Genomic DNA, 19,416 nt, shown 5'->3' with positions numbered 1-19,416 from the left:
GAAAACACATAAAGAAAGAGGTTACAGGGGTACTTGTGCAGTTGCCAGGGAGTTGGGTTGGGAACCGGAGGGTCGCGGGTTCAAGTCCCCGTGTGGACCGTCATACGGAACATGGGCTGGTAGCTGGAGACGTGCCAGTTCACCTCCTGGGCACTGCCAGCTGCTCTTGAGCAAGGAACCGTACCTGTAACTGTAATTCAAGGATCCCAGTAGTGGCACTAGCAAAGAACAGTTAGTTTTTTTTAAAGCAGAGGAGCCAAATGGAACCGTTCCTTTCCATCTTTCAGAAATGTTATTGAACCTCGAACCAGGAGTCCTGGTAAACTACAGCTCTATTCCCAGAGGTACCTACTGGAATTAAAGGCCCTTACAAAATATTTTCTCAACCAGCGTCTTATAAGGGATGGTTGTACAAGAACGCACCATTTTATGCCAAATTTGGACTAGTTGTGTTTACTATACATGAGAGATTTATGTATCTTTATCTGTGCTCTTCTCTCCGGTTATTCCTCCACCGCCAAAACATGAACGCTTGGTTTGCTGTCGTGGAGGATGAACGTCGTAGTTTACATGACAGGAGTGTTGCAATCTGATGTCTTACTCTGGTTTATAGAATATAAACCCTGTATATATCACATTACATCAAACTGTCTCTTCATAAAAAAGCATGAACACAGCTCAAGACTGAAATCTCATTTATTTTAGATATGTACAGAAGAAAAATGCTGGATTTCACAAGTAACAGAAAAATAAAAAATAAAATCACATCTCATCTCTCTAGCCTCTGTTACAGAGGTGCACTAGTTCATGATTACAGTTCTCTGTCTCTCGTATACAGACACACACACACATGCGCTCATACACTGCCTCTCTTTCTCACACTCCCCAGCTCTCTCTCTCTCTCTCTCATCACTTTTAAAATGTTAAAAAAAAAAGTATTTCTCTCTGGTAGATATGTTATACTGCATTTGTGAGTCGCTGCTGACATTAAAACTATCCTGTTGTCTGTTTTTGGTGCGTTTCTAAGCCGTGAGTAGAGGTGTATGTGCGGGGGGGGGCTCTAGTCAAATATAATTCTCTGTATGTGCCATCCTGCCAAGCCCACAAAACTCTGACTGGTACACACACACACACACACACACACACACACACACACACACACACACACACACACACACACACACACACACACACACACACACACACACACACACACACACACACACACACACACACACACACACACACACACACACACACACACAGTTCTGCTGCCTCTCTACATCCAAGCTCCACCTTAATTCAGTCCACAACTATGGCGTGAGGGCTATAGATGACTGACAATTTCTCAGCTCTGTGATTAAACAAATGCAAAATATTAATATTCATAACAAAAAAACTATCCCATTGAATTAACTGTTGTCTTCTAGCGGCCTTGTGTCCCATTTCCTGCGTCACTCCTGTCCAAATCCCTCCGTCTCCTCGATGGCGAACAGGAGTTTCTCTCGGAGCTGCTCCAGGCTCCTGTAGGGGGGCAGGTCCAGACGATTGAAGCTGCGAGGAAGAGACAGACAGGTCGCTATGAGTCAGGCGTCACAGGTCCCATACCACACAACATTACCGGCAGTTTACACTGGAATTCATTTTGCATTCCACACAGAGCTAGACAACAATTACACATATAGTACAAACATGAAGACACATCAACAGCCATGGTAAATATACGTGGTTGATGACATGCTCGGATCCAGATCTGACTCGGCTTTTAGCACCTGCTTTAGCAGCAGGATAGACTGGTGGAAAAGAGTTCTAGAGCCTGCTGTGTTCCAGTGCTGGTTAAATTCATCACGTGTCAAACTCAAGGCCTGAGGGCCAAATTCGGCCCCTTGCAAATTTTGATCTGGCCCACCTACTTTTTGCCAATTTTTCAACGGTTTTTGCTGCTTTTTCCGACGTTAACATTTTTGGTGATTTTTTATGTTGGCTAAGGAATTTTTCTTCTGACTTTTTGGGACTTTATCTCCACCAAACTGTAAGTGAGAAGACTTTATAAGACATAAAATAACATGGTCAATGATATTTGACTTTTCTCTTAAATCAAAGCAGAACAATAAACTCTACATCTGGCCCTTGACGTGAGTCTCATTTTCCCTCAGTGAAGTTGGGGTGGACACACACACAGGATTCCCAGGAAAGCAATGCAGAATGCAGTCTAGTACAAAATGATCGGAATTTAAAAGATGCACATAGGTGAGCTTTCAATCCCATCTCACAGCCTTCATCTGGTCTTCAAAACGTCAGTCAGAAAAGCTAAAAGTAGATCTTGGGGTTTAGATTATTGTAAACGCAATGTTTACCATGTTGACAGAGCCGGCAGAGCTTACCATGTGTGGCTTCTTGGAAGCCAAGTCTCCTTCCCCACCTTGTCTATGCAGAACTTCTGGGGACCGTTACTTCCTGCATGGTGGGAAGAAGTTATTTCATCAAATGTAAGCTTGATTATTTTACAGATAAGTTACATACATGTTATAAGAACAACCGTAAAATATCAAATAAAAGCAGAGATTTAAATAATGGATAGCAATAAAACAGAGTGGTAAATTTATCTGCAGACCCAAAACAGCTTTTTCTTCTTTTTCAAAATGAGAAATTAATAATAATTTATGAGCTCAAACCTCATAAATTATTACAGGTTGTATTGGAAATAACAAAGGGTAGCAGGTTTGACATTTTTCTTGCTTTTTAAAACAGAAAAAAAACACCAAATGTCAAAGATTGATCAGTCACTTAGACACAGAACATGGGGACATAGGGTCCAGGTTGTAAACGACGTAGTTACCCTTTAATAGTCATGGATGTGGCGTTTGTGAGTCTGTGTTCGTGTGTGAATCAGTGTTGTGTACCTATGAGCTCAGCAAAGCCTCCCACAGGCAGCCGACAGGTTCCTGTCACAAACTGAAGCAGACGGATTCTCTTCTCGTTGTCCATCTCTTTCACCACCTGCAGGAACACAATGCTATCGTTCATTAGACACACATCAGACTGTATAAGTGAAGCCAAAAACATCTGGGTCGCTCCCTGGGGGCTGGCTGCAGTATATAAGCCCCGCCCCCTCCATGTTAGCGGATAGGACATGTACACATCAAAACAGTTATCCCAAAGATGGTTTCCGTCATTTTAGGTACTTCAGGCTGACATTTGTTCAAATGTTCAATTTCTGATAAGTTTGGTTTTTAGTAGTTATTTGATGCTATAAAAACAAGCGTGTATCCTGATTTACTACTACTGTGCAGATTCTGGCTCCAAAATTACAAGATGGCAGCGCCAGTATCTATTATATATCAGATATTTTGGCTTCACTTTTGACCAGTGGGAGGAAGTGGAGATGCGCCGTCCATCTTTATATACAGTCTATTGGTTGCCTCGTGCTCAGTGAACCACAGCGGGTCCGTACCTGCCAGAACCAGTGGATCTGCTTGCTGTTCTTGGTGTAATGTCTATAGATGGTGTTCTTCTGCCAGTCAGCCAAGTCGATCTCCTGCATCCCACACAGCATCAACTGCAACAAACAGAATCATATTTGAAGTCCAGTTGTGTGTCCTTCATTCTTTGTGTTTATTTGACTCAGTGGGCTGAAGACAACATGACACAGGACAGTGGTAACAGTGATTTCCCATCTCTATTCTAGTTTAATTCCCGGTTTCTGCTGGGACAGACCTCGGCTGCAGCAGGAAAAACAAACAACCTTCTGTTTGCTATGTTTCAATTCATTACACCTTTATCTTTTTTGTATGCTATATAAAATATAAGTAAAGTTCTACTGCTATCTTTTATCCCATACAAGAAGAGATTTCCTCATCTGGATGTACCAGAACGCCACGTTTAGAGTTTAGATGATGACCAATTTATCCAGTAAAATAATAAGACAGCTTCTGAACACTGAACACAGCAAATGACATTTTTGCCAACATAAAGTCTAAAACTATCACTGCAAAAACAACTAAAAATGTGATTCTGGTGGGAAATGCGGGACAGGATACCTAGGATTCAGGCAGAGAGGACAGACTTGTCTTGGAGAGCGACAGCAACGATGCAGCTCTTATTTGTTTTTGGTATTTCTGCATATGCATGACGTTGCTAGTGGTCCCATTGTTCTGTGTATATGATACTGTCGTGGGATTTGCGGTCGTGATGAGACTTTTTAACCCTCTCAGGTCTAAGCGACACGATTAGTTCAAAGGTCGCGAAGCCAACTTAAACATTCGCAAGTTCATTTTTGGATTCATAATCATTTATTTATGTTACAAAGACACTGTAAATCCATAATGGATTAAAAAAAAGAGCTTCTGGATTGCCGACCACTGTCAGAGGACCTCGTTGAAACAGCAAATTTCTCTGTTTCTACAAAATTAAAAAAGTAAGTCTCTACACTGTATTGTGATATTAAACAAGACATAATACGCATTTGTCCTGTCAACTTAGTACGGTTAAATAGACTTTTTATCGCAAGTTTATAAAAATAAAAAAAGATGTTAAAAACAACAAAAATATTTTTAATGGATTCTAAAGCCATTTATTACTTCTTCTTTTAAAATTGTTTCAAATACCCTCCCTCCAGCCCCTCCCGCCACTCCCGCTCCTCCAGCCCCTCCTGTCCCTCCAGCCCCTCCAGCCCCTCCTGTCCCTCCAGCCCCTCCTGTCCCTCCAGCCCCTCCAGCCCCTCCTGCTCCCCTCCGGCCCCTCCTCACCTCCAGCTCCTTCTCGTCAAAGTAGCGAAGCCACTCCAGAGGAACCACCTCGTTGAAGCCGTCCAGGAAGGCTTTGGTCTGCTCCTCCACCCCCCGGGTGAACCTCCAGTCCGTCAGCAGGCTGCAGGAAGGAAGAGGGCTTGTTTTAACGGTCGGTTCTACAGATGGTCTCACACCATTTTGTCCTTTCCTGATACTGATTCCAATACCTTAAAGCTTAAGTGTGTAACTTTTTTATATTAACATGTGTTACATAGAGGCCATTGGTGGCGGTGCATGGTCACAGAAGGCTTGTGTCATGTGGACGCGCCGACCGTGTTGTTGTCATTACTTAGAATTCCTCATGGGGGTGACAGAAAGTATGCACTATAGCTTTTACTTAATACTGAGTACCAACCCGATACTGGTGTGTCATATATTTGACTATGTTTTAACAGCTGTGTACTACTATCAGTGTTTGGTCAATATCTCTGTGAAACATGAACAAACGCAAACAATAAAAGCCATAGAACTATCTTTAATTATCCAGTTTGACAGCGAAAGATTACGGAAAAAGAACAGAAATAAAGTACTTTAGAGTAGATTATCTTCTGGTCTCAGTTACGTGGTATCAGATCGGTGCATAAACTGCAGTACTCACGAATAGCCACATCAGCATTTTAGGCAGTATCGGAGGCTTTTTACTGGTATCAGTTTCTGAACATCGAGATGGTTCTCCACCGCTGACATCACTTAGGTCAGACATAACTTAGGCTGTTTGTAGTGGCTATTAGTGATAATAGTTAACGTGCCTGATGTACTCTTCCTTGTTCTCCTCGTTGACTAGCTCGTTCTCCCCGTCATCTTTCAGCTGGTGAGTGGAAACCTTCCCGAGGATCTCCATGTCCTGTGCAAAATACAGCTCCACGCCACACTCCTCCAGGTTGTTCTCTCTGGACGGACACACAAAGAAAACAAATTCATTTAAGGTAGCAGTCTATGCCCCACTTCTTGCAAGAAGTGGCATTCTTCGAAATTGGAAATCACCAGCTATTCTGCCTTTTAGACACTGGATTAGCCTTAGTAGCAATATATAATTCATTTGAGGAGGGGATAGCTCGTGATGAATCGGGATATTGAATCGTTGACAGGATAATCATAATCAAACTAAATCCTGAGACCAGCAAAGATTCACACTGCTAGTAAAAAGTAAGAAGGTTTTCCTTATTTTTTTCTTCATGTAATTGACTGATTTCATAATGAACTACACACCCAGGATGTAATTTTCCCAGGTCTATCTAAAAAATTAAAAAAGCAGAAGAAATGAGGCGTTCTTACCTGCTCTTTCTGGTCTCATGAGCAGAAGTGAACCAAAACCCACAAAGAGGTGACCCATACTGCGTTACTTACTTCACCCACATGATGGAGTTATAAAACTCTGGGTCTATGGACTCCAGGTCTTTGAGCGTGGGTTTCTTGTCCAGCATTCGCTTGTAGAACGGGAGCGTGAAGCCGGTGTCGATGAACTTTCCATGGTACAAAGCCTGCGGAGAGGATTTGATCCATTAGAAACCACAATAAGGAAGGTCTCCTGGTCTTCACTGCTCAAATCCAGAAAGAAACACATTAAACACATTAAAACTCAAAGTTAGATCCCTAAACCTGATATTTTGGCAGCTAGGAGTCCCTGAACCTAACAAAGTAGATGAAGTAGGGGGAGTATTTTCCCCTGTAGTCTTATTGCAAAGCCATTGATGACATGTGGTTGTAATTTGTTCTCGACAAATTATAAATAATTTCACGTCAGTGATTGTAATGGTGATTTACTGGGACCTGTTTGGTGCCCATTTAAGTATTAAAAAAACCTCTAGAGGAAACATGAATGGGGCTTTTATTTCTGGAATCATCAGCCTGATGCAATTACGTAGACTGGGTGAGCCCCGCCCACTCCGCCCTGCAGCTCGGTCTGGAAACCTGCACGTTTAATTCTCCTGCTTCAGTTTACAATTTTTGGGAACCAATCACAACCTGGCTCATCTCCCTGGTGCACTATTGGCGGGTTTTACACAATGACTATTTTGTTTACTTTCAACATAGCGGCCACCGAACGCCACCGAAGCACAGCCGGGTGCAGCAACACGTTGATGCTGCTGTCGCTTCTACGTCACCCGGATCGCTGGTCTGATTGGTTGACGGACTCTCCAACTACGTACAGTCATTTGAACTATGGCTGTTGGCCCCTCCTCATACAGAGCAGACTCCCCGGACCAACGCTCAGTCTCAGATCTACTGAGCTCGGCTTGGTCTGCTGATAGCCTGACTAGTAATCACGCCCACTAACACTCCACAACTGCTTATATACATGACAACACTAATTCTTTTAAGTCACAAAAGCTGTATTTGATTGGTCTTGACAGTTTTGCTGCTGCCATGTGTACATTTGACTTTAAAATTACATTCTAGCGATTTATCATGTACCTTTTATGCTGATTTTCACAGTGAGAACTACAAAGAGTCACTTAGATTAAATGGGAACACAACCTATATTAAGAATTCCATAATGTTATTTCCATGGCCGAGGGAAGTTTAATCCATATTTGTGAACATGATGTGCTCTCTCTCACAGCCAGAAACCAGAAGTAAGTCTAAAACGTGTAATGTCATCAAGTAAAAAGACTGGGGCTGCTCCTAAAGACAATGACATCACAAACTTGAGTTTTAGCACTATAGTTTTTGGATTTGGAAGAGAACTGTTCATGTATACAAATATTTTTGGACTGAACACTTGTTTTGAAACTTTTGTAGTTTCCCTTTAAGGTACAGAGACAAAACACTAAGCTGTCTGAAGCCCATGTGTGCACTTAACACAAATACATTTAACTGCTTTAAACCTAGTCATAATCTTAGTTTGGTGTATGTGTGTGTGAGTGTGTGTGTGTGTGTGTGTGTGTGTGTGTGTGTGTGTGTGGTGTGTGGTTGTGTGTTCACAGACATAGACTCAGACTCTGCCAGATGGAGCTGTTAATGTTAAAAACCACAGAGGGCTCAGAGCTATGATGAGCCGAACACACAGACAACCCACTGACTGACTCAGTCTGCTCTGTCCTACTGTTTCCTGACTGACCATGTGTCTGTCCACACAGCCGAGAGAGAGACACACTACACACACACACACACACACCACACACACACACACACACACACACACACACACGACAGACAGACAGACAGACAGACAGACAGACAGACAGACAGACAGACAGACAGACAGACAGACAGACAGACACCACAGACACACACACACAGACACACACACACAGACACGGAGATCTAGCGGCTGACGAGAGGGTGTCAGTGGAAAGACGGAAAGTAAAAAAGCAGGCAGTAAAAGGGGGTTTGCTAGTTGAGACTTGGTAGAGAAGCATCTTTATAAGGGAAGTCAGCAAAGTGCATTTTAGGACTAAATATAGGCAGCTGCTGGCGGGTGTGGGCTGGGTGCGGCAGTGAGGTCATGGTGTGGGTGAGGGGTGGGGTGGCAGACGGAAGGAGGGGTGGGGAGCCGGTTTTGGGACCTACAGCTTTCTGGAGTTGATCCCAGAGAGGGATACATTATAGTACATAGTGTACATCATGTACATACACTGTAGATACTGAAAAGGTGGATAACTATTGAAATGTACACATACAGTGACACTGTCTAAAGTGACGTGTCCTCTTGACTTAATGTTTAGATAAAGACATTGGTTCCTGAGTTGTGTAGGCAGCTCTGATACAATGAACCCCAACGAAAATCAAACAAGTTGTGGAATTTTTTACAAATGACTTTTCAATGTCAGCAAAACTGGGTTTGAGGCAGCATTCTCTGTTACAAAAACACAACCAATAACTAGACTGGCAACAGGGTGAAAGTAAAAACTGAAAAAACACAGATGTAGTTCATTTTTAAAGACGTTGAACTTCCTTGAAAGCCAATCCCAAGTATGAGTTTAATAAAACTATTCCAAAGTGAAGCTCACCATGGCGATGAAGCGTCCGATGAAGCGGAAGTACGTGAGGTGATCGGGGTTGATGGAGGAGGCCGGGTTGATCTGCAGACAGTAGTTGTTCTTTCCGGCATATTCAAACAAACAGTACATTGGGTTCAGCACCTCGTGGGACAGCAGGAAGAACCACTCCCTGCAGAGCAAGAGGACATTAGACATTAACGCAGGAGAGAAACATATGATGAAACTTTCTTTTTTTTTTTATACAGTATGTAGGATTTTTCTAAAAAAAAAAAAAAAGCTATGCACAGACTAATGCGAAAGTAATCCGTCAATCATCACTGATGACTCAGTAGAAGTGTATGGGACTGTCTGTAGCTGCATAGACTCGGCCTGTAGTTTTTCTTTCTCCTTATTTGTTGTGTGCGGGACGTTTATGGGTGTCAGCAAATAGCCTTTGTGCCCCACGTGGGAGTGTAACCCCCCAGCCAATAACACTGTGTAGGGTGTACTAACACACAAGGCCCCCAATGACCTCTGCTGTGTGCTGTCGATCAGTGTGTCGGTTTAAGCGACACACAAACAGAGACACAGATGGGATGAAGCTTTGCATGCACGCACAATGCTCGACCATTTTCCTGTTAAGAAACATAAGGGCATAATGTTGGATGATTCTGTAATTTAACATCAGAACTATCAATATTCATCAAAGACTGGTACAACAGAGGAAGTGGAGGAGCAACAAGAACAGATAAAAAATATGTGACATGGACCACATCGGGATGATGAAGAAAAAAAGACCTCTTATAACATAGATAGACAAATAAAACAATAATCACAGTACATTTAATCCAAAAACAGAACATGTTTAACGAGCGCAGTTGATAGAAAAAACAAAAAATAAATAAATAACAAAGCTCACAATGTAACAGTAAGTCAGAGACATGACGCATTGTATGTCTGAAGATTGTACTAAATCAATTAAAGCCTAAGTGAAGAACTATCCAGTTATCCTTCTATTAGTCCCAGGTTGGCTTGACATAGTGTAAAGAATACAATTCAAACAGGAAGACTAGAAGATATGGGGAAGACTTTGTTTAATTAGATCACAAGGTGGTCCCAGTTGAGCAGTGTTAACACTCAGGAAAAACAGAGTACAACCCAATTGCTTAGTTTGATTTCATTTACTACTATTAATAAAGCCAGTTTTGATGTTACTTTAAATTAAAGTGTAAATCCTCAAATTAAATTCAGACTAAATCCTAAAGTCTACAGTTTCTCATTAAATGAATATTTTAGATCCATAACACCCATACTGCCGGGAAAAATGATACACTGTCGTTTTTACACTTTGGTTTTTGTTCCGATTTAACAAACTGGATATAACATGTTAATTAGTGAGCTTTAGCAGACCTGATGGGTGGATTTTGACGCTTTGGGCCAGAACAGAGAGTGGTAATAACTTTACATCTAACTCTCAGAAAAAGATGGGAATAAGCAAAATGTAGAATTATTGTGATCTTGTGCAGACCAGCAGTCAAAAATAAGAATTTTATCAACCTACTCTGGATGGCGATATAAATTACATTATACAGTCAGGGTCCAAAATTAGCACCATCATGGTATACAGCACATCAACACATTTCCACACATCTTACAATCAAAATGTGACACAAAAATTACATGGAAGACAAAAAAGCATAATATGAGGGATAAATACAACAGGACAGATCAAATAGACACAAAGAGACTGTGGAAGGATGCATATTAGAGAGAATGAGGCCCACAAGAACCACCACCAGCTGCAGCAGAACCAGAACCTAGCGCTCCCAAGGCCCCTGCCCTTCCCCCTGGGGTTTATGGGAGGGGATATGGACTGACGGACGGACGCAGACACCTCACAACATCCCGTCCGTGGTTCTACCCTGTGGTAGAACAGCATGATGTCACCTACCATAGGGTAAAACCACTGCCGTGACACCGGAGACAGAGACACAATGCAAAACCAAACAGGAGAAAATGAGGACACCGCCAACAGAAAAATAAACAACATATACAAAGAGGAAGACCTGGAACACAGCAGACACAGGGGGACAGGATGGATACATGTGATGGGTGGACGGAGGGAGGGGGTAAGGAAAGGAGGACAGAGATGTTGCAAGAGGGTAGGAGGTGGTGTCTGGTTTGCTGGCCACCAGAGAGAATTTCATCGTCACACACACAAATCTCTCCTGTACCGATCTACCCTCGGAGAAAAAAACAAGTTATGTAACAGTAAGGATTTACAGAGAATGTAAAGTTTTGAAAGTAGAGATTGTTCAATACTATTTTTTGCGTTCCGATTCCTGAACTTGCGTACCGATCCGGTACCAGAGTGTCATATATTTTATTTTTATATTTTAGTTTACCAGCTGTGTACTGTGTACACCCATATCCCTGTATGGATGTGATATGATTACTATCTTTGTTGTACGACTTGGCTCAGGTAACACCTTTAGTGAAACATGAACAAATACAAACAATGAACGCTGCGTTACTTTCTTTTATTATCCAATAATTAAGAAATAACGGAAAAAGAACATAAATAAACCACTTTGAAGTCAATTTTCTTTGGGTCTAGATTACATGGCTCCGGGTTGGTGCATAAACTCAGGTACTTGCCGCTACCAATACCAGCATTTTAAGCGGCATCGAAGGCAGTTGTGTTACTGGTATCAGTATCAAACATCTCTATTTAAAAGCCAGAGAGAGGGGACGGTATCATTCCCACTAAAAGAAGTGCTTTTGGTCAGTTAGCGTTCTCTGTAACAGCATCTTAAAGACTGGAATATGTCGCCAATGCAGTTAAGAGAAGTAAATACTGATCGTTCTTTTACTGGTCAACTGAAGAACTGGCTTATTGATAATCAGAAATGTGCATATTAGACTGCTGACTGCCTGCTGACTTCTGCTTCCCGCCGGCAGAGTTGTTGAGTAATGCTGGTCTGCGTATGTTGCTTTTACATTCTGACTGTATTAAGTCATTTGATTGTATTTTATTTTTTTAGGTTGCCATTTTAAAAACTGGCAGGGGACAACAGATCGAAAAAAAATAAAAAAAATAAGTTAAGCCCACTTCAGAAGCTGGCTCCAGTGGAGGAGGAAGCTGTGCAGAGCTTCAAGAAGTAGCAGGAAAAGGAAAAACATCCCATCATGACATAAAAATCCCATGGGTTAAGTTACCTGTAGTAGCACAAACAAAATGAGAGAATGTGAGGAAGAAGAAGACGGGTGCGCTTGTTTTGTTGTTGCTCTCACCTGGCGATGCCGCCGTAGTCCAGCCCCTCCTCTCCTCTCATTATGATGTAGAGTCTGCGGCGAAGGTCGTATGGCTTCACATTCATGATCTGATTACAAAACATAACATATTATTCATAAACGTACGAAGATTTTTCACAAGTAACATTTGAGATAGATAGAAAATGTTCCTGACTGCAAAGTACATTTTTAAATTTTATCATTCTTTTATTGTGTGAACTCTGAAATTAATATTGTGTATATTCTTCCTATATGTTGTAACTGTAACTGTGTCATGAAATGTATACATATATGTAAGCCTGATTTGCAGATATTTAAGTCAAAAACATCTATGGAACATTTTGGAGCAACTTTGGAATTACATACAGATAAAAAATGGAAATGTGCCTGGTCAAAAATTATAATGAAAGCAATCACACGTTTTTGTCTAATCATCAGTAGTTTTTCTACCATATAATTACTAAACAGTATGCATATGTGCTTTTTTAAAGTGTAGATTGATTGGTCTCTGACCTGCTGAAACGAGTCCTCAAACAGTGTCTGTCTGGAGACCGAGATCTTTACATGGCTGGGCAAGGCATTGGACTAGACAGAGACAAATCATGGTTACAAAATACCTCCATATGTGGAAAAATAAACTGTTAACCCTTGCGTTGTCTTCCCATTGATCATTAACTTGTTGCTCCGTGTCAAAATTGAAAATGAACCTTTTTTTTGCATGGCTTTTTCACGATGCTTTTGATGCTTGTTTGTTTTTTATTCATGACCAATTAACCTAGTTTATATGACATTATAACTAAATTTTGATTAAAGAAAGCAATCAGAGGATGCTGAGTGGATCACAGACCGGTTTATGTCAAAGTTCAGTCAGGATGCCTTTTTTCAAATGCTATAAAATTGAATAAAACACCCCAAAATTCAATGGAAAGGAATCATTCATTTTGACTGCAAAGAACGTTTTGAGTCAGTAAGACCGTCTCAGGGTTTCCCCCGTTACAAGACGTAGGTGCAGCACCTAAGTCCACAAGATGTCAAATCAATGTGAGCATCAAAACTAACATGACACTGAGATACTCAGAAAGACTCAGATCTTCTGATTGTCCCCAGTGGACTTCTCTAACAAGGTTCATCTTAAATCTTTTTGATTGTTATTTAAATGATCCGCTCTAGCTTTTCCTATGTTTTAGACACAGATACAAGATGTCAAACTGCATATTTATTTCAACTTGAAAAGCGTCACATTTTCCTGAGGAAAGACGCTTTGTGTATGGCACTCAGAGCATTGAAGAATTGCATTTCTACTGAATAAATAGAGACGGTCAACAGTGTGTGCTGCAGATTACCAGCGAGGACACTGTCTCTGTAATGAGACACTGCTGTAATTCTTTCTTAAATGTACTGTGAACATGTAAAATTCCATTCACTTCCACTTTATCAACAAGGAGGGAAAAATCTTAGATAGATATAACAACATCTGGACAAATGCACACACAACTATCTGCATGACTAGATACCACAACAGGTAAGTGTATGTATATATATATATTTATATACATATAGAGAGAGAGAGTGTCTGGTTCAAGTCCCTGGATGGACCAAAGTATGTGTGGACGCATGTGGATTGGTAGCTGGCGAGATGCCAGTTCACCTCCCAGGCACTGCCAAGGTGTCCTTGAGTAAAGCACTGAACCCCCCTGAACTGCTTGGGGTGCCTGTCCAGCAGTCGCAGCCCCCTCACTCTGACATCTCTCTATTTGTTCTTGTATAGGACCTGAGTGTGTATTTCAGGCAAGTGTGTAATGCGCTCTAACAAGAGTGAAACAATTGTAATTTCCCCCCCAATGGTAATCAACAAATTATTAATATTATTTATTATTATTACATGCCAACCTACAGATAAAGGTGTGAGGTGTGTGGACAGGGAGAGTTGTGTCTTGGTTCCTGACAGTTAACACTTACGTGGCACAGGAACCGGAACTGGTGGTACTTCCACCTGAAGCTACGGTCGTAAGCACCAGGTGAGCCGCCCTGCCGTGACCTACACACACACACACACACACACACACACACACACACACACAGAGAGAGAGAGAGAGAACAGAGTAACTTAGTCAACTTTTCAAGTTTTTTTTTTTTTTTTTAAGATTATTTTTGGGGCATTTTAGGCCTTTAATTGATAGAACAGTTGAAGTCATGAAAGGGGAGAGAGAGGGGGAGTGACATGCAGCAAAGGGCCGCAGGCTGGATTTGAACCCGGGCCGGCTGCGTCGAGGAGTAAACCTCTATACATGGGCACCCGCTCTACCAACTGAGCTATCTGGGTGCCCAACTTTTCAAGTTTTAGGCAAATGGAGAATCCTGATTTCATAATTCTAGGGGTAATCCTCTAAAACAAACAAAATGACTGCCTTTTATGCTTTCAGCTCTCTACTCGTCATTGCTGATCAACCGAGACAGTCTCCTATAAGAAGCACTCATGTTCCATGTTGCAGGCCAGAGACTCAAGGTAAATATTAAATTCACACCAGCCATTCTGTTCTAAATAACGACTTGGTGTGTCTGAGTCTCAAAGACAGAGGTGAGTCTGGGCGTGCAGCTGTGTTAGCATAAGCTCCACCAACCCACTGCACACACATGCTGGATATGTGCCTCGTCAGCGCCGCAGAGGCTGAGACGCAGACAGAAAGAAAAAGAGAGTTAGAAAGATAATGAGAGGATTGGAGGAAAGAGAGAAAAGAGAAGAACAAGAAGAAGAAGAAGGCCTCTAATGCGTTGGGTTTGTGCTTGCCGAGCTGGGCACATCTCGGTTTGGGATTAGGAAATGGAGACCGCAGCGGCAGAGCGCTGGCCACGGACACACACTCTTGCAGGATCCAGTGTAAAAAAAAGAAGAAGTGAAGACTGTTTCAGAAGCCCTCTGTAACCACGGGCCTAAAAATACGTTCAAATATCAGCATGAAAATCAGCTTGCAGATGCACACGCACACAGCAAAAGCTAATACACACTTGTATGCCAAACATAAACACAGAAAGGCACACACACCAACACACACACACCAACACATATGCCAGCACAGTCTGCAGTGGATCTGTTGTAGCACATCTGCACATTCTCCTGACTTTTGCGGTGAGATTTGAGACTGCTTCAAGGCAAGGCAAACATCCACAGGCTGAGGGGAAGAGGGGTGTGTGTGTGTGTGTGTGTGTGTGTGTGTGTGTGTGTGTGTGTGTGTGTGTGTGTTAGCATGAACACGTTGCTGTGATAAAATATTACATATATCTGTGAGGCTTAAGTTGATTCAGTCTGGCCCAAATAAATATTTGAAAATAGAAATGGAAATGGATCAAAACATGGGTTCAAAAAAAAATGCAGATTAGTGTAAAAAGATGATGTGGTTTAGATTAAGATTCAGCTGTGGCCTTTTTTAATGATCTTTTAAGGTTTTCACAAAAAGAAGGGATTGTTGAAATTGATATTTGCAATGCAATTATGTCAGACCTAGGCAAAAATCACTGTGCAATAATTACAAAAAAGAGGTTGACTTTGTTTTTTTGGCTGAGCTCATCTTCTCAGAATGGGCCTGTGACATACTTAGATTTAATTTTTTTTAAAGCAGGTTTGGGAGGAAGGGGCTGAGAGAATATTTACCCTGACTCAAACCCGGGTCGGGGGTCTTTAAAGGTGGTGGTGCGCGAGTTGTGGTCCACAAAATATCGGACTCCCTCGGCGGTGTACTTCATCTCCCAGCCCGGGGGCAGGGGGTGCTCCTTGATCATCCTGCAACAGGGAGAGGGCAGTGAGCACGGTCCCAGCTGGAGGGGCCCCGTACTGGGGATGAAACTAACACACCTCCCCTCGCCAACCTGTGGATCTAAAGCCCTGGACGCTGAAACAAAACCCTGCGCTGGTACAAAACTTCATTGCCACGCTCAAGTGGAGTTTACCTCCTCTGAAGATCTGTAAAGACAGGTTTGACTTATTCTGACTGCTTCCAACGACTGGAGAATAAAATCTAGAGAGCATTAAATACTTTTTTTAATGTAGCCCAGAATTTCTCGTTCCACCCGAGCCGCAGTTTGTGCCTCTCATGTAGTACATTTTCATCACAGCGCTAACAGCAAAATAAATACCTTTAACATCTTGGAAAAACCCAGAAGCTCATTTAACAACACTTCCCACTGTTGTGGAGGTATTTTGAACCCGTTTCCCATTTCTATCGAGGTAACCAGTACTGCAAATGACATACTGCATGTGTTCATTCTGTGGGGTGTTCAGGTGTTATTTTCCTAAACATAAACATCAATATATTAAACTAGACTTGACAACAGAACGGTTACATTTTGGTTCACGCTGTTCAAATTAGGCAAGGACATAAGCAAGTAGAGAAATCTCTTTTTTTCCCCCATTTGGAAAGATTCTAGAAATACCTTCAGAACAGCAATACGTGTGGTATGACAACCTTCTGGGTTTGTCAAAGGTCGCTACGCTTAGCTCTGTGACCTGACTGTAATGTTAGCAGATGAGAGGCACATACTAAGCTAGAAACCACAGCTCTTACTCGCTCGTATGATGCCCTGTACGATTAAAAGCCCCAACACAGAAAAGGACTGAAGGTTAAAATCTGCAATGTGTGAATTTATTTTATCCCGCCAGGAAAGTAAGAGGTTCAGTTAGAATGAGTGAGATGAGAGGAAAACAACTCAGCTCAGGAATTGTTTAAATGTCAAAGAAATTGAGGGTGATGTCAAAAAAATGATCAAATAAACAGTAGATAGATCATAGGATATCAGCCTAAAGCCCAAATAAGGAAATTCATTTTCCTTTACCGACGCTGTTTTTTAGCTCTGTACAGTCAATTTGTAAAATTTATTCTTTGAGGTTCCTGTTCCTTTGTCAAATTCCTTTGAAATCTTTGAATTCCATAATATTCCAGGACAGCCCTGATCAGTGAGGACTCATACTAAACTCTGTATAATAATTACATCTTCCTCAGTACGAGCAAACACCCAAAGCGACATACCATCTAACAAGCAGGCAAACACATGCACACACACCAACACACACATAGGAGGACTCTTTGAGTTTACAGTCTCACCCTTGGGTCCGAGGATCATCCCACTGGGTTGTTCGTGTGTTGTGGTTGACAAAGTAAATTCTGCCATTGTCCTGACGCTTCTCTGTGGACACAAACAGAACACAACGGCTGAAAAAAAACAAGTTTAAATGGGATTTATGAAAGTGGGAGGAGAAACTCCCCACTAAATAGACAGAGATCACAGAGATCAGAGGGACCACCTGAGCATCTCTGACAGCAACAACTGGGCTCACTCACAAAAAATATCTCACTGCCATGAGAGAAAACCAGCGAGTATGTGTGATATTTCACTAAGGCTTGATTCGAATACCTCACCGGGGTAAACCTAAAAGTATGTGTGTGTGTGTGTGTGTGTGTGTGTGCGAGTGTATAGCATTAAGGTTACGGTGGGGGTGTTGGAAAGTCAAAGTGACCACATTGTTGGGAGAAAATATTAAACATGCAGTCAAGGACTGATTTAAAAAAAAAAGATAAAAAATAGTTGGAAGCAACTTAAAAACAGAATAACATTGAGAGTGTGTGTGTGTGTGTGTGTGTGTGTGTGTGTGTGTGTGTGTGTGTGTGTGTGTGTGTGTGTGTGTGTGTGTGTGTGTGTGTGTACAGGTCTCATGAGAGAGTAGCTGGTGCCCCATCCTCCACCCTCCATCGCTCTGACATCTTTTTCTCATTAACAGGAGTGTGTGGAGGGCCTAGAAACAGTAGTGCTCACATTGCAACTCTTACTAGCGTTCTCCTCGACTCTCTCCACTCCCACTTTACTATCCAGTTTGAACCCCCTCAAACCCCCGTTCTAGTTTCTTTGATTCACCACTGTACCTTGTGCTTCTCCTCCATCATCCCCCCCTTTTCTCCCATCTTTCTCTTTTTGAATCGGAGCCTTAAGAAAAAAAGAAAGAAAGAAAGAAAGAAAGAAAAAAAAACGAGGGAAGCGACCGCAGATGAAAAAGAGCGCGCCAGAGAAGCAAATCTGAGCCAGTGATATAATTGAGGTTTGCGTCTTGAGGTACCGCAACATGTTGAAAAGGCATCATGGGCAGGGAGTGAGGGTTTTCAGAGTGAACATGGCCGTGTGATGAAGTCTGGGAAATGTTGGTGTGAGCTTCCAGTGGCATTCCTTCATGAATGAATGTGTGTGACATAATTCTGCGTAGATCTGATTACAATACTCATTTGGGAAAACGTTGGAAAATGAAGAGTCCCATCAATAATGCAGCCTCTGTAATTTGTGGACTTAGGAGCAAAGGGAGTGCGTACAGTGATGAATTGGTATAACATGAGTATTAAAAAAAAGGAAACCAAGAAACATTTTATCCAGGTTTTCAACCACGGAATGAATATGAAAATCAGGAGTCGGGACATAAATCAATCAATTAACACCTGATCGGCTCACTGGGGACAACAAGGTAGACATTCAAGCTAATAATAAAAAACACAGAAACCAGCATTGGTTCTGATGTTGAATAAAGGCCAGAAAAGAGAAAAATTCTGCCGTGCTGCGAACATTTTGCAACATTTCACCCCCACCTCAATCCCTCATAGCTGTCTGCAGAAATAAAAAGCACCCTTTGAAAAACTAAATCAAAGGCCCACTGTTCAGATCTTGACAAATTGCATTGCTTCTCTGTTGACTACTGGCAAGAGAGGTCAAAAATACCTGCACAAAACTGGCGAGGATTTCAGGTTTTGATTGAACACAGCTCAGACTTAAGAATCCGATCCTGACTGAACGGATTGACCCTTCCAGCAGGTACAGAGGACTATCAGACCGACCAAAATCAGACAGAGGCCAAACTTCAAGACGCTTTACAGCACTTCAGCACCCCTCACTGAGAGTAACTTTGTCTGCAGTGTATGTACAAGGAGTGTGATAGGCAAACTTACCCCATCCAGGAGGCAGCCCTCCCAGAGGATCATTTTCCACCGGAGCACCGGACGGCTGAGGGAGAAACAGAGAGAGACAAAACAAATCCGGTTAGGACACCTTTCTGTCTCGGTCCTCTCTTTTTCCACCATTCTGCATGGCTTTTTTCTGCTTTTACTCAGTGTTTGTCCTTGTTGTATGTCACAGTGTGAAATACTTCTGTCCACTCAAGGTTTTCACCACTGGATGAGGATAAGGAGGAAAAGGTGGAAAAAAACAACCCAAAAATACAGAAAGAAGGGAAAACCAACGGGAGTTCAGAAGAGTACGAAAAAATAAGACATAAAAAAACGCCAGTTAAACTCACTCAGTAAAGCTGTTCCAAAATATCTCAGGAAACCAGGGATGATACCTGTGAGTAAGTCAGGCTGTGTGTGTGTGTGTGTGTGTGT

General features: G+C 42.0%; 1 protein-coding gene across 1 annotated transcript in view; it reads right to left on the bottom strand.

Annotated features, from left to right (window-relative positions):
* Positions 1–678: 678 nt before the first annotated feature.
* The window catches only part of LOC116693380 (NEDD4-like E3 ubiquitin-protein ligase WWP2), a 51,591-nt gene continuing 32,853 nt past the window's right edge, over positions 679–19,416 (bottom strand). Inside the window, 14 exon segments of the mRNA XM_032522312.1 lie at positions 679–1,554; positions 2,385–2,457; positions 2,904–3,000; positions 3,455–3,559; positions 4,749–4,869; positions 5,540–5,680; positions 6,138–6,271; positions 8,744–8,903; positions 12,008–12,096; positions 12,521–12,592; positions 13,967–14,045; positions 15,657–15,785; positions 17,104–17,185; positions 18,985–19,039. Coding sequence (XP_032378203.1) covers positions 1,455–1,554; positions 2,385–2,457; positions 2,904–3,000; positions 3,455–3,559; positions 4,749–4,869; positions 5,540–5,680; positions 6,138–6,271; positions 8,744–8,903; positions 12,008–12,096; positions 12,521–12,592; positions 13,967–14,045; positions 15,657–15,785; positions 17,104–17,185; positions 18,985–19,039 — 1,437 coding nt within the window. The 3' untranslated portion in view covers positions 679–1,454.

This window comes from Etheostoma spectabile, chromosome 8 (genome assembly GCF_008692095.1).
Source record: "Etheostoma spectabile isolate EspeVRDwgs_2016 chromosome 8, UIUC_Espe_1.0, whole genome shotgun sequence".
Classification (NCBI taxonomy): Eukaryota; Metazoa; Chordata; class Actinopteri; order Perciformes; family Percidae; genus Etheostoma; species Etheostoma spectabile.
The sequence above is the reverse complement of the archived record's forward strand: the minus strand, read 5'-3'. Positions and strand labels throughout refer to the sequence as shown.